The 14,105-nt window shown below is 38.0% G+C and overlaps 1 protein-coding gene across 4 annotated transcripts in view; it reads right to left on the reverse strand.

Moving 5' to 3' along the window:
* The window catches only part of RALGAPB (Ral GTPase activating protein, beta subunit (non-catalytic)), a 92,914-nt gene that overhangs the window by 4,072 nt on the left and 74,737 nt on the right, over window positions 1–14,105 (reverse strand). For all 4 annotated transcript variants that reach the window (XM_010829167.1, XM_010829166.1, XM_010829165.1 and 1 more), the window contains 7 exons: window positions 12,451–12,609; window positions 9,359–9,524; window positions 6,885–7,007; window positions 5,246–5,382; window positions 3,738–3,846; window positions 2,903–2,981; window positions 207–355 (listed from right to left, as the gene is read on the reverse strand). In XM_010829167.1, coding sequence (XP_010827469.1) covers window positions 207–355; window positions 2,903–2,981; window positions 3,738–3,846; window positions 5,246–5,382; window positions 6,885–7,007; window positions 9,359–9,524; window positions 12,451–12,609 — 922 coding nt within the window. The remainder of the gene's footprint in view (window positions 1–206; window positions 356–2,902; window positions 2,982–3,737; window positions 3,847–5,245; window positions 5,383–6,884; window positions 7,008–9,358; window positions 9,525–12,450; window positions 12,610–14,105) is intronic.

A 14,105-nucleotide genomic window follows, 5' to 3' on the forward strand; every position in this document is an offset into this window, starting at 1 on the left:
CGTACTTACTAGATTGAAGCACAACTTCAAAACAGAACAAAACATGCTTCCTCTTACAAATAAGAGCCAGAGGATTTTCTACATGTGGGACCTATTAAGTAATATTAACATTTCCTTATTTCTACTTCTTTCTGGTTCATAAAAATGTTAAATAAAAAGAAAAGAAAGAAAGAAACTTCAATCCTTCAGCTACATATGAGGCTTACCGAGCGCTCGCCTACTGACAATCATCCCGTCCACGAGAGGGATGACCATGTTAAATTTTCCAGTGGCTCCTTGAATTTTTATCCGGAATAATCCAGTGTTTAAAGGGTGGATGAAGATGACAGGAACTTCTTTTTCAAGAGCAGTAGATCTTAAGAAAAGAAAAGAACACTCCTTTTACTCCAGATATTCAAGAGCTGTAATCCTAGTCCCCCATGTGTGATACAAGAATACCAAGGGAAATACTGCCAGGCAGTGTTTAGATGAGCCAAGTGATCAGTCTGCTCAGAACTCTTCTTCCTGGGAGGCCATGTGGAAGCCCCCCCACCAACATCTGGCCCTACATGTCCATCACTCGGGTTAGATTTTTGAAGCTGACCAAAAAAAGGGCCTAAAATTGTGCTTAGAAAACCACTGGGGACACAGGGTGGAAGGAAAGGCCAGAAAAATACATCGTGGGGAATAACCAATCTAGCAGCCAGCTGCGGGACTTTCACTTAGTTCCTCCTCCTTGCAGGGAACAAAAATAGAGCTGGCCAGAGGGCAGGGAATTCTACCATGTTCAAGACTAGCACCTCAGAGCAAGTGAGAATGTAGTATAGGCCCACTAAGGGAATCCCTGATGTAACTTTTTTAGGGGCTGGGGAAGGAGGTTGGGAGCACCTTAGTCTGCGGCAGTTGCAGGTGTCCTCCTCAGCAGAGGTGAAAAACGGCTGAATCTTGACACAGCCCAAGCCCTCAAAGCCCCTGAACAGGCAACAGGTGCCAAGGCAAGCAACCACACCCATAGGAGACTGAATGACACATGTGTTGGGGATATGCCAATGCATCTGGACATACCCATGTAACTCTTTGATGCTATTTGTCAGGGTTTTGGTTTGTTTTTGTTTTGCAACACAATGAGCCTTCTTTCTAAAGTGATTTTGGCCAAAGCAACAGGGAGTCAATTTTTCAAGACATCTAATAAAAATAAATCCTATACTAATTCTGTCCCCAAGACAAACTCTAAACTTTGCTAAACTACTAGTAAAATACAAAATTTACAGTTCAAACATATTATAGCACATTTGACCTAAAAAGTTTAAAACAACAACAAAAAAAACAGCACAAGACACTTAAAAGTGCTCTTCTAAACTAGTTCAAGTAAAGTTTACCTCATGAAATCTATTTTGGTCTCTTTAGCAAGTCAGTGTCAAAAAAGAAGGTTAAAAAGGAGTTAGAAAAACAGGACTGTTCTGTATTAAAAGAGACTCAAGGAATGAGTACCGGACACAAGGCTGAAATGCGTGCTGCTTTAAACAAACCAGCTGCAAAGACTATTTTAGGGGAAATGGAGAAATCTGAATATGAACTGGCTACCAAATGCAATTAAGAAATTATGACTAACTTTACTACTGATAACGTTATTTTTATACATTTGGAAAGTATTAATTTTCAGAGGTGCATACTGATGTATTCAGAATGTTAGAAAATCTGCAGTTTGCATTAACATACTTTGGCATAAAAAACAGAAATTTTAGGAATCATTTGTCATATTCTGGAAATTTAAGGCTATGGTTTTTTCAGTGGTCATGTATGGATGTGAGTTGGACTGTGAAGAAAGATGACCTCCAAAGAATTGATGCTTTTGAACTGTGGTGTTGGAGAAGACTCTTGAGAGTCCCTTGGACTGCAAGGAGATCCAACCAGTCCATTCTAAAGAAGATTAGCCCTTGGTGTTCTTTGGAAGGAATGATGTTAAAGCTGAAACTCCAGTACTTTGGCTACCTCATGCGAAGAGTTGACTCACTGGAAAAGACTCTGATGCTGGGAGGGATTGGGGGCAGGAGGAAAAGGGGATGACAGGATGAGATGGCTGGATGGCATCACTGACTCGATGGACGTGAATCTGAGTGAACTCTGGGAGACAGTGATGGACAGGGAGGCCTGGCATGCTGCGATTCATGGGGTCGCAGAGTCGGACACAACTGAGACTGAACTGAACTGAATGTTAAAATAAACCACCTTTCTAATGTTAGATTAAATTCATTTTATATGCAATATAAATCAGAACAGGGAAAATAGAAGGAATTTATTTATTTATTATTTATCAAAGCTAAAATATCAAGTTAAGCTTGATATAAAGTATTTGTTTAAACAAAAGACAAGACAAGCAAAAAGCTTTGAGATGATAAAGCCTGCACAGACACATTTTTACTATTCTGTTTTTAATCCATTTTTGTGCATGAGCAGCTAAAATAAAAATCTTAATATTATAATAAAGTTAGTATCCTGTTTTACTTAGAAATATTTTTCCATTAAATAGCTCATGGGATGAGGATACTTTAACTGCTATCTATCCAAATGTTTTGACCAGTTAAACTCCATTATTTCCATCTAATATTGCTACTCTATTATCACTCTTCATTAATACTTAATTGTCTCCACTTTTCCATCTTTCTTTTTGCCTCAGATAAAGGTACAACAGCAATTAATTATGCCATTTAAAAATCCTTGCTAATTTGATCACCTTGTGCATTTTTCTACAAACTTTTTTTATTCTTTCTCCATAATTATATTTACTTCTTACTGTCTTCATCCCTTTTGTTTCATTAAAGTCATTATTTCTTAATTAAACTAGAACCACCATATTATAAAAAATAGCTTTCTCTATGCTTAAAGTCAATATTGATAAACTTCAAGCCACGTAAGGGAGTACCTCAGAGAAGTGCTACTGTTTGCAGTAGTTTCCACACCAGTACTGATTTCTGTCATCAGGTCTGAGAGGGGAAAGTTTTCTGGAAGAAAATCATGGCATTACATTCAATATCTCCCTTCAAGAAAACTCAATTTCCTAAACTCTTTACGTAGCAGACAACAAATATATGGACTTTGCTCTCCTAAAACATGTAGTCCTAAATATTCCTCACAAATCAAAAAAAAAAAAAAAAATCCCTCAAGGCATATTTTAGAAAAGTTCATCTAAAGCAGAGTTTTTAAAGAATGTAATCTATAGTCCTGGAGGGCTTAGAAAGAGCTTTAGAAGTGTTAGAAAGCAACCATTACACTTTCCTATGAACTCTGAGCTGAACGAGATTCTAGGGTAAATACACATTTCTAATGTTCTTATGCAGCTTACATAAAAATCATGAGAAACATATTCATAGCGGAATCCCTAAGGACCAATTAATCTTTACAATGAAACAAGACTGTGGAAAGAGGGTGAGGAAGGTGAACTCCCTTCCCCTTCCCAGAGGTCCTGGGGTGACTGGGAGCCACATGAAGTGGGACCAAGTGGCCAGAAACCAGTATCTGCCATACCAAGAAGACCTGAAGGCTCTGTATCCATCAAATCTTCATGACTATGAAATAAGTGCTGGGTCACTCATTTAACAGATTAGTCACCTAAGGTGTAATGAAACCCAGGCTTCCTGAACTCCAGTCCCAGCTCTTGGCCACCATATAGGGCCTATGCTGCCACTCCTTTTAGACATTCAGCAAGTCACTGTCATCCCACCAAAATCTTGTTTATGGACAAAGTCCTTGCACAATACCTATATCATCATAGCGTTCCACCCAGACTACAGAAACTCTTGTCTCGGGTCCGAGGGGAGGCACAGGGCGACCCTGAGGCAGCTTCTTCATTCTGGAACTGGGACTGAGCTGTATGAGGCAGAGAAAAGCGGAAGAGGGTGAAAAAAAAAACTGGCTTAATAAAACTACAATCATACATTCATCAAGCTACCCAGTGACATAAGGATCAGGTCATGTGAAGTCACTTCTGGAAAACAGTACAAAATACATTTGCAAAAAAAGCCCTTCTTTGGTTTCTCTGTTTATCAAGTCTCAAACTAGAACAAGGCAATGAAAGTCTAAAATAGTCAAATAAAAAAAAGATAAGCAATACTGAACAATTATAATTGACATTAATAAAAACAAAATTTGCATACTATGTCTTAATGAGGACTTAAGAGGATCGAGTCTATCTCTGTGACTAGAAGGCAGTATGCTTTTTCCATCAGAGTAACATCATTGCTCCGCCTGGGGATCTTTTCAGTGTCGAATTCTTGTCAACTGCTTTTCCTCTGTCTACTGAGATAATAATACAAATTTTTTTTCCCTTAGTTTGTGAGTAGTCTGCAAAGTATGTGGTAAATAAAAACATGGTGCTTTGCCGATCTTGCTCTTCTCCAAACTGTATTCTGTGAAATCTTTTTTAAATGGAGCAACTTGTGATTTTCAAAATCAGTCTACTTCAGAGAGTTTTATACAAGCTAACTTTTTTCCCTAAATCAATTGTAAAGGTGAAACCCCTCCCATATTCTTTTAAGCAAATACTCATATTAAAAATAATTTTAAGTGTAGAGAGGTCCAAATTAAAATTCTTTACAATGGAAGAAGGGTTTCAGACAAGTTTGCACAACACTTCTTTCGTCTTTATTATTTATTCTATATCAAGTGTCTTACATCTGTAAACTGATCCTATACTCTTGCTAATTACGACTTGATCATTTTCCAGTAAGGATTAGGAGATAACACGAGGGGAGAACAAAGACAATGACGTAACATCCACTGATAAGGTCAGAAAAAAGTGTGAAACCAACATGCTCTTCTTGCAGTAGCCGCTGTGCCACCTCACTCAGTGCAGTTATTCATACACTGGATTATTCTTCAAAATGCTATCATGTGTGTTGTCAGACTGAAGTTGAATTTTGCATGATTAATGCTATAAAATACATACTATTGTACCTCTGGTGGATATTTCAGGGATCAAATAATAACCTATACTTGAGAAGGAATGGGTGAAAGAACCAAGCATGGAACCGAAATGACTAAATAGAGAAAAGCAACAAGGATGGAATTAGAGTGAATCATCTGTTGCAAGCTGAAAAGAAGAAAATCATGAAAATTTGATTTAAAAAAATTAAGATCCTAATGAATTAGTACAGATATAATTATTTTGGGGGTTAAAGTTAAAAGCTTTTCAGGTGTGATTCTGTAATTACCTAATTACCTCCATTTCACTACAAATTTCTGGAGATTAATCAACAAAGTGACTTACCCTCTGTGAGGAATTAAGATTGTCTGTGTGATTAGGGAAAAGCTCAAGTGTGAGGGATGGCTGTTTCAGAATTCCTGGCATAAGATCCATATTTGAATCACTATCTTGGTCTGAGATGTTACTTTCCAATGAATCAGCTATAGGGTAAAGAAAAATACATATAAATAAAATATCTACTACTTCGTTAGAGCAAACGTGTTTATTAAACTAGCTATGTTAACAGTACAACTTAAATTACTTAAGCAAAGCATTGCTTATAGAGCAAGGGTTGGCAAACCTTTTCTGTAAAGGATCAAGTAATAAATATTTCAGGCTTTGCTTGCTGGCTATATAGGTCTTTACTGCATATTCTTCTTTATTTTATTTACAACCCTTTAAAAATGCAAAAAACATTCTTAGTGTTTTGAATCTGGCCTGTGTGCCATAATTTGCTGGCTCCAGCTCTACTGAATTGGTGCAAATAAGCTGGGCCAGAGACATCAGGGATGGACTCAGTCCACAGAGGATGGTTGGGGCCTGGCTTTTGGAATTAAGGCAGGAGATCACAGCCTTGACATGAAGGCAAAGAGCTGCTCAGACATTGACCTAGACCATGGAAGGGCCCTCCTACCAGGGACACAACTGGCCCCAGAGAAGAGAAAGGGCGGAACCTCAAGTGCAAAATCAAGGGTCCAAGTACAAAGGTTAAGAGGCGGCCAAAGCAGGGTACAGGGAAAGTCATTAGCCTAGCAATGCGAAATGTGAAAGCATGATGTGCAGCATCCCATCCGATAGATGGTCTCATGGAAAAGGTGAAGTTTTCCATCTCCTGTCTGGTCAGGCACAAAGTAATGTACTTAATTTGCAAGAAGCAAAGATTCAAGGCAAAATAAGACTAAGAATTCAGACTGAGAAGTAATGATCACTCCTGATCCTTGAGACGAACATGCTTGATGGCCACCTTTTCCAGGTTGGAATTTCTCCACCTCGGTGTTAGAAGACCAGGCAGTTACCACGAGAGCCTCCAACTGCAGGATTCTCTGGGGTTCCATACAAAGGCCCTCACATGGAAAGAGGGAAGCAGGTGGGGGTTCACTCATTAGAGAGAGAAATGAATAAACTGAAAAACAGGGCTTCTATGTATCAGTTAAACTAATCAGATTTGTTGTTGTTGTTTAGTCGCTAAGTCATGTCCAACTCTTTTGAGACCCCATTAGCCCGCCAGGCTCCTCTGTCCATGGGATTTTCCAGGCAAGGATTCTGGAGTGGGTAGCCATTTCCTCCTCCAGGGGATCTTCCCGGCTCAAGGATCAAAACTGCGTCTCCTGCATTGGGAGGTGAATTCCTTACCACTGAGCCACCTGGGAAGTCCAATTAATCACATTAAAGAAAGTTAAAAAAATGGGTCAAAGTGGATCTCCTTTGCTATTTAAAAGTTATTATTAGAGGGTCACTCTTCTAGTATTTCACTACCTTCCTTTAGTTAAGAGGAACTAACACCGCATACCTCTGCATAATCTAAAAGCTATCATGTCTTCAAAGCTTAAGAATGTCTTAGATGACTTCAGAATCTCTCCCAGTGCAGTAATACTGCACAAACCAGTGAATACAAAATTGTTCCATACAAAAAAACCCAGCACCATAAAAAAAATTCTCTTACTTAAGGACTCCACAGGAGAAGGAACCACAAAAGCTATTTCCGTAAGGGCATCGGCATAATACAGCACCTTCTTCTGTCCGTTGAAAATGCTAGCCCCAATGTCTTCAGAGGAAATCACTTCATCTATGAATGAGAAACGCTACATCAGTGCTCTGAAAAGTAGGGAAAACCAGTATCACCCTGCTACATGAAATTTAACTGTAGCAGTTAATAAGTGATAATAAATAGAAGGTACATTTCCAACATAAATAATGTGTAGGAAGAATAAACTATAAATGTTCATTAAATGGCTTAACACTAACTTTAAACCATAAAATCTTAATTTTACAGTTGCTGAAACTAAATCAGATCACTTCTGATTAGCAGGACCTTAGTTCATGTGAATCAGGCGGATTCAGGGAATAGTCTTTTTGGAAGAGGTAACAGTAATTAAAAGAGAGACCACCCAGTTCCTCTGAAGGGAGGTGGGGCAGATGTCTGCATGTGTGTACACTTGCTCGCAGGCATTGCTGTCCCTGGTCTCTCTGCTGCTCTTCAGCTTTGCTTTTGTGTCATTTTCTCCAGTGATCAGTGATATAATACGAAAATGTACAGGCAGCTTTAATCATAGTATCTGCTCTAAGTCAGCAAGATAGAATTAACCAAAATAACACTCGAGAGCTGGTATAGTTCTCCATTAAAATGAACACAATGCCCTACAAGTAATACGTAAAAGACCAACAACCTGAAAAAAAATTGGGAAGAGGAAATAAACAAGTAGTTCTCGGCTAAGAAATAAAAATATGAGATGCTGAAACTCAATCATAATTAAAAATAGAAAACTCCTCACCTAACAGATCAGAAGACACCTAATTTGGTGAGGAGGTGGCAAACAAAGTTTAGACCAGAGTCTAGCAAACTTTTTCTGCAAAGGATCAGATAGTAAATGAAGCTTTGTGTGTCATATGGTCTCTGCCATGACTACTTAAGTCTGCCATTGTAGTGTGAAAGCAGTCAGATAATACATGAACAAGTGTGGCTGAGTGCCAATAAACTTTACTTACAAAAACAGGTATGGGCTGTAGGTGCTGGCTCCTGGTTTAGATGTTGGGCGGGCATTGTGTCTACCATAGCAGACACTGTGGTTACTGCCCCAACACACTCATTCTACCCGCCTCCTCGTTCACATCTCTCTCTCAGGGCCATTCCACCTCTCTTGCCACAGCAATGGCTCATGGTGGTCTAAACACTGTGCATTTCTGGCTTTGGGAGAAGGTGAGACCCAGCTAACCTCTCCTCTTTAGACTAGTGTGGTATGTGAATGGTTTTAGCCTGGAATGGCCTTTTTGCAGTGTGAGGAAAGCCAGGATGGGACAAAACCAACACACGGAAAACAGAGCTAAAAGAAAACTGCAGAGAAATAGAGCAGGAGTGCTGATCAAATGGCAACAAAACTGTACACTAATCTCTGGGATTTTCAGTTATATGAGGCGATAAATGACCTTCAAAATCTAGCCCAGTTTGGGTCAGGTTTTCTGTTACTTGCAACCTTAAGCATCCAAGTGATACATTTATACATTTATCAACTTGAAAAATGTGCAAATCTTTGATCAATTCTACTTGTGGGAATTTAGTTGATAAATACACTCAAGGGTAACTATTGAAGGTTATGTGGCAATTGAAATTAGAGCACATTCTCATATACTTTGATTCAACCTTGGCTGAAAGCAGGAGAAAACTATGTCACAAGTCACAATGGTATTTAATGGGAAATTAAGAGTATAATCTCGCTGACAGAGGAACTCTGCTAATTCAAAGCACTATACACAGGCATTCCCCACTTTGGAGAGGTATTATTAACTTTCCAGTGATTTCAAGAGCCCTTGGAACAGAAAGCTCCAGCCAGGTAGGGCAAAGGCCTTAAGATTAAACTTATACTTGCTATCCTGATTACAGTTCCTCAGGAGGATTTGCATTGATGTGTCTGAATCTCTCAGTCAGCTGTTTACTACAAAGGTTATTATATAATATCCTAACAGCGTAACCTTAAATGATAGCCACAAAGTCTAAAAAACATACCTGCTAGTAGAAAAACTATATTAGACAAAGTATACTTGTTAGGAAACTACTGTTTGCTATAATCTCAATTTATTATAATACTGTTATAGAAAATGGAATTTGTTCACTCCCACTATAAAAAACTTACCAACTTTACGATAAGTAAGCCATTAACTTTATATTAGTTGTCATAATGTATGTATATAACATACATGTTTATATATATACATACATAATTTTTCCTCATATTAACAGAAAATGTTTGGAAGATGATACAATTATTAAATGATCTCCTGTGAGGATGAGAGGAAAAAGACTTCTCCATTCCATACCTCTGCTTGTTTTTTTTTTTTTTTTCTTTCATAAGACTACAAATTCATATTAAAGGAGAAAAGTCAAGAGTAACAAGAAAAAACAAATGACCATATGAGAGTTACCTTGTTCAGGTCCTTCACCATCATCGCAACTGTTAATAGACCAACTGGTGGAAACATGCCCAGTCCACCCAGGGTGTTTGCCCACATCTACTGACCAGCCAAGGGAGAGCAAAAATTCTAGGAAATGTGGCTGAACATTTCTGGAAGACTCCACATTCTTTAAAATCTGAAATACAAACCAATCATCAACTATAGTGAAGGAAACAAAAGAGCATATCAAAGTATCTTAATAAAAATTCTCTTCAAAGTGTCTGATAAATCAAGTCCAAGCTGAGAATAAACTGAGAACTATACATATGACTGTAGTTAAATATGCATGCTTCTGGGTTATATAGATCTGGGTTCAAATCCTGGCTGGGCTTTGGGCAAGTTTCAGTTTCTGAAACCCCACTGTTTCAGTTTCTTCATCTATAAAGTGAGTAATAATGATGGCTGTGAAGATCAAGTGAGATAAAGCAAGAAAATCCTTTAACTCTCTCCCTAGCAAAATAATTACTGAGCCAGACATGCTTACTAAAAGTAAACAAAAAACACTAGGTCCCTGCCTTCACATAGGTATGTGATTATTTACTTACAAGTCTTGACAAATGCTATAAAAAGTATAACTTGTTAAAAATTCAATAATGACTAGCTATAATTAATAAGTGAGTGGGAAAACATTCTTCTCTGGGTTCAAAGAAGAGAATACAACCATCCCAGATAAAAATGAAGGCTCTCTCCTCTTTACCAGGTACCAAATTTAATTTCTGGGCCCCAGAAAGAAAAGTCCCCTGTTTTAAAACAGTGGTTCTCATCAGGTGGATTCTGCTCTCCAGCAGACATCTGGCAATGTCTGGAAACATTTTTTTTTTGGAAACATTTTTGACATCACAACTGGTAGGGCACTGCTGGGATCTAGTGAGCAGAGGCCAAAGATGCTGCTACATGTCCTATTTTTATAGAACAGCTCCCTCAACAAGGAATTACTTGGCTCAAAACAGCAACACTGCTGCTGTTCAAAGTCCAATGCTAGAAGAAGGAAAATGAGAAATCCTCTACAAATTAAAAATGAAATGGGGAGAGAGGTAGTGTATCAAAATCACCTGAGGAATTTCTTAAACATGAAATTTTCTTAGCCTACTCCAGAACTTCTGTATCAGATTAGCAGAGCTAAGATCCTGGAATTACTACTTTCAAGAGGTCTCCCAAGTAACTTTTAATGTAGCCAGCCCACAGATCACTGATGTAGTTCATACAATGCTAACCTAATGAAGTCAAAATATGTGGTTACATCAGATACTTCTCAATCTAGTGGGCATCGCTGCCAGGCCTCATCTCTTAAACACTTCTTTTCAGAAGTGTACCTATTTAGTTTCCCATATCCCTTCATATTCTTTTAAGTGCCAGGAAACTGATCTGACAGCCAGTTTTTGTTTTCTCCCAATTAATTATTTTATTCAGAGGTGAGACTTTTAAACAATTTTAAAATGTAGCCAAGATACAGTAAGTAAGTTAAATTCAACTTGCAGGCCACTGACTGGCAGCTGGAAATTCATCTAAATCCTCCCTATGGGGCTAGGGAAGGCAGGACTCAGCCATTCTAGAGGAGGCCTCTGGGAAAATCTTATCGTTTTCTAGTCACCCTTGGTCCCTAAAAAGCTAAGGAAACTCAACTGGTGTAAGAATTACCTCAAGGGTTTGTGTCTTCTTCTATATGTAGGAGGAAAATGGCCCCACTACTCTCATATGAACCATGCATTAGACTTCCTTCAAAACAGATCCCCACCCTCTGCATTTAATCCACTTCTACTGAAAATCTTCCAAAAAACTTTGAGTCTACCAGTCTCATCTCTGGCTACTGGTAGCCTCCCAAGCTCTAAACAAATTGGAACCAATAATGAATTTTATGAAAATGAAATTCTCTCTCATCTCCAGGGCCTTTGCACATGCTGTTTCTTGATTAGTGACAACCCACTTCTACTTTTTAACCTACTTCCAATGTATACCTGATACATTAGCTTAAAAGTCTTTTATTCCAGGAAGTCTTCTTCAAACCAGGTTAGGTTTTCATGGTATGGCTCCTATAACATGTTCCTATCAGCACACTTTATCAATGGTTGTGTGTTTAATCATCTGTCTTTCCCTCTACACAGTAGTTCCAGAAGTCCAGAAACCTTGTATATCTTGTTTACCACTATAACCCAAGCACCTGACAGCAGACACTTGGTAAGTATTTACTGAATCACTAACATGAAATGAGAAGAAGTTTCTCCTTTTCTAGTAGTCTGCCAATAATCTGAAATATGCTTCTAGTATAAACATTTTGTAATTCTGGTACATTTCTTTAAGTGTATTTAATCTGATTAACTAATAGTCTTACAATGATTATAGTGAAACTCCAAGATAATACAGTCATAGCACTCTATACATGAGAATACATTCTATATTTTACACATCTTCCTTTGGTCCTCTCTTAGTCACAGTTGGTAACTACCTGTCCAATCCATGTTTCAACCACTTATCTCTGATAGACACTTGATCTCCTGACATTTGTTCTCGGTCTTCTGTTCTCACCTATCTTATAGTTGTCTTCGTCTTTCTCCTAGTCTCTTTGTTACATGTATCCAACTGTGTTTTACTTATTGTTTTTATCCTTTACTTTATTTCAGATGTTCTTCTCCTACTGTGCATGCCTTGACTAAAATTATTTCCTTGTGAAATTACCTGGAAAGTGAGTTCCTCAAGAGGAAAGGGTGTTATCACTTCTACACTTGGGCATATTAAGGGAGCCACAGGGAAGATGGTCAGTAAACAGTTGTTGCTGGGCAGTAAAGCCTAACTTTAGCTTTTCATGGTTAACTTTTGTTATTTTAGTTTCCTGTGTCTTAGGAATCTGAATTCCTTAAGGTAAGAAAGACATGCTCTAGCTCTTCTCTACATCTTTCATTGAGAGTCAAAAGACTTGAGGCTCTAGGCATCATAGTTTTCATTAACTCAGTTTCTGAACTGATTCACAAGAAATCTTTAAAGATCAAGAATAACTCACCTTCCACCATGAAAATTTTTTTCAATTTACAGCATAAAAAATTACCCCCAAAATCCAGAAATCTTACCTCCTGGTTTGTTTTCTGGCCTGGCTTCATATAGAAAATAAAAACCGTATCAAAGGGACGACATGGCAAGAGATCCAGATACCCAATGTCATCAAAAAATCCAGGTATCGTGGAGTCAAGTGCAATAAGGTGAGGAGGTAGACGACTGTTTGCAGGTTCCTACCGCCAAAGGAAGAAAGGAGAAGGTATCATCTCTTCGCTCTATTCTAATTATAAAAGCAATACTTGCTCATGGTTTAATAAACATTAAGTAAAAAAAATTAAAAAGTGACAGGAATAAGCAGAACCATAATCCCAAACTACAGAAACTATTTAACATTCTTGTGTACTTCCTTCCAGTTCTTTTGCCTTTTTTTGTTAAAGACGGTTGAGATCATACTATGTATTTAATTTAAAATCCAATTTTCTCTGTAATAACCAAACTTTCTAGAAAAATTTAGTATGTATTTTAGTCTTATTAATTGCTGGTGGAAATGGAAAATGGTATAGCCGTGCTGGAAGACAGTTTGGCAACTTCTTGCAAAGCTAAGCATAATCTTACCACACAGGACAGCAACTGCATAACTTGGTATTTTCCCGTATGAATTAAAAACACCTACTCAAAACCCTGCACACAAATGTTTACAACAGCTTCATTCATAACTGCCCAAACTTGGAAGCAACCAAGGAGTCTCTCTGTAAGTAAACTGTGGTAAATCTACCCAATGGAATATTATTCAATGATAATAAGAAGTGAGCTATCAAGTCACAGAAAGACATGGAGGATCCTGAAATGCAAACTGCTAAGTGAAAGAAGCCAATCTGAAGAGAGTACATACTATATGATTCCAACTATATGACATTTTGTAAAAGGCAAAACTGTGGAGACAGCAAAAGATCAGTAGTTGTCAGGAGTTGGGGGAATTTCCAGAGAAAGGGAGGGATGACTAGGAAGACTACAGTGGACTTTAGGGCAGTGAAACTCTTCTCTATAGTGTTATAATGGTGGACATATGTGATTTCATATTTGCCAAAACCCACAGAACCGTACAATACAGAGTGAACACTAATGTAAACTATAGAGTTCAGTTAATAATCCATCTGATACTGGTTCGTCAATTGTTACAAATTATGTCACAACAATGCAAGATGTTAGGAGAAAATACATGTGTGGAGGAAGAGAGGTTATATGGAAACCCTCTACACTTTCTACTCGGCTGTTCTGCAAACCTAACTGCTTTAAAAAATAGTCTATTACTTTTCATGCATTTCTTATTTTGCTTTCCCCCTGATCCCTTATCTTCTTTGAGATCTTGATCTTGACCAGCAGGTTGTATCATCCTTGGTATTTTTCAGGAAAGCATCCCTCAGAGATGGCAAGGATTACTCTTTTCCTACTCCAAACAAGGGCTGAGGCAACACCCTGTCTTTAAAGACACCACTATTTCTGCAGTCAAACAGAAGAGTATTAACACAATGAAAAAAGACTACAAATAGCCTTGTGTCAATTCAGGTCAGATTTTTCCACTAAATGAATTTTCTACAAACATACAAAAAACGTTCTGCTTTTCATTTTTCACTCTGAAATCGTGGAGAAGGAACCACAGTCTGGCAGTGCGCTACAACACATCTTATAGGACACGGGCTCCTGGTTCTTTTTTTTTTTTTAAAGCTAC

Source organism: Bison bison, unplaced genomic scaffold (genome assembly GCF_000754665.1).
Source record: "Bison bison bison isolate TAMUID 2011002044 unplaced genomic scaffold, Bison_UMD1.0 scf7180017864500, whole genome shotgun sequence".
Lineage (NCBI taxonomy): Eukaryota > Metazoa > Chordata > Mammalia > Artiodactyla > Bovidae > Bison > Bison bison.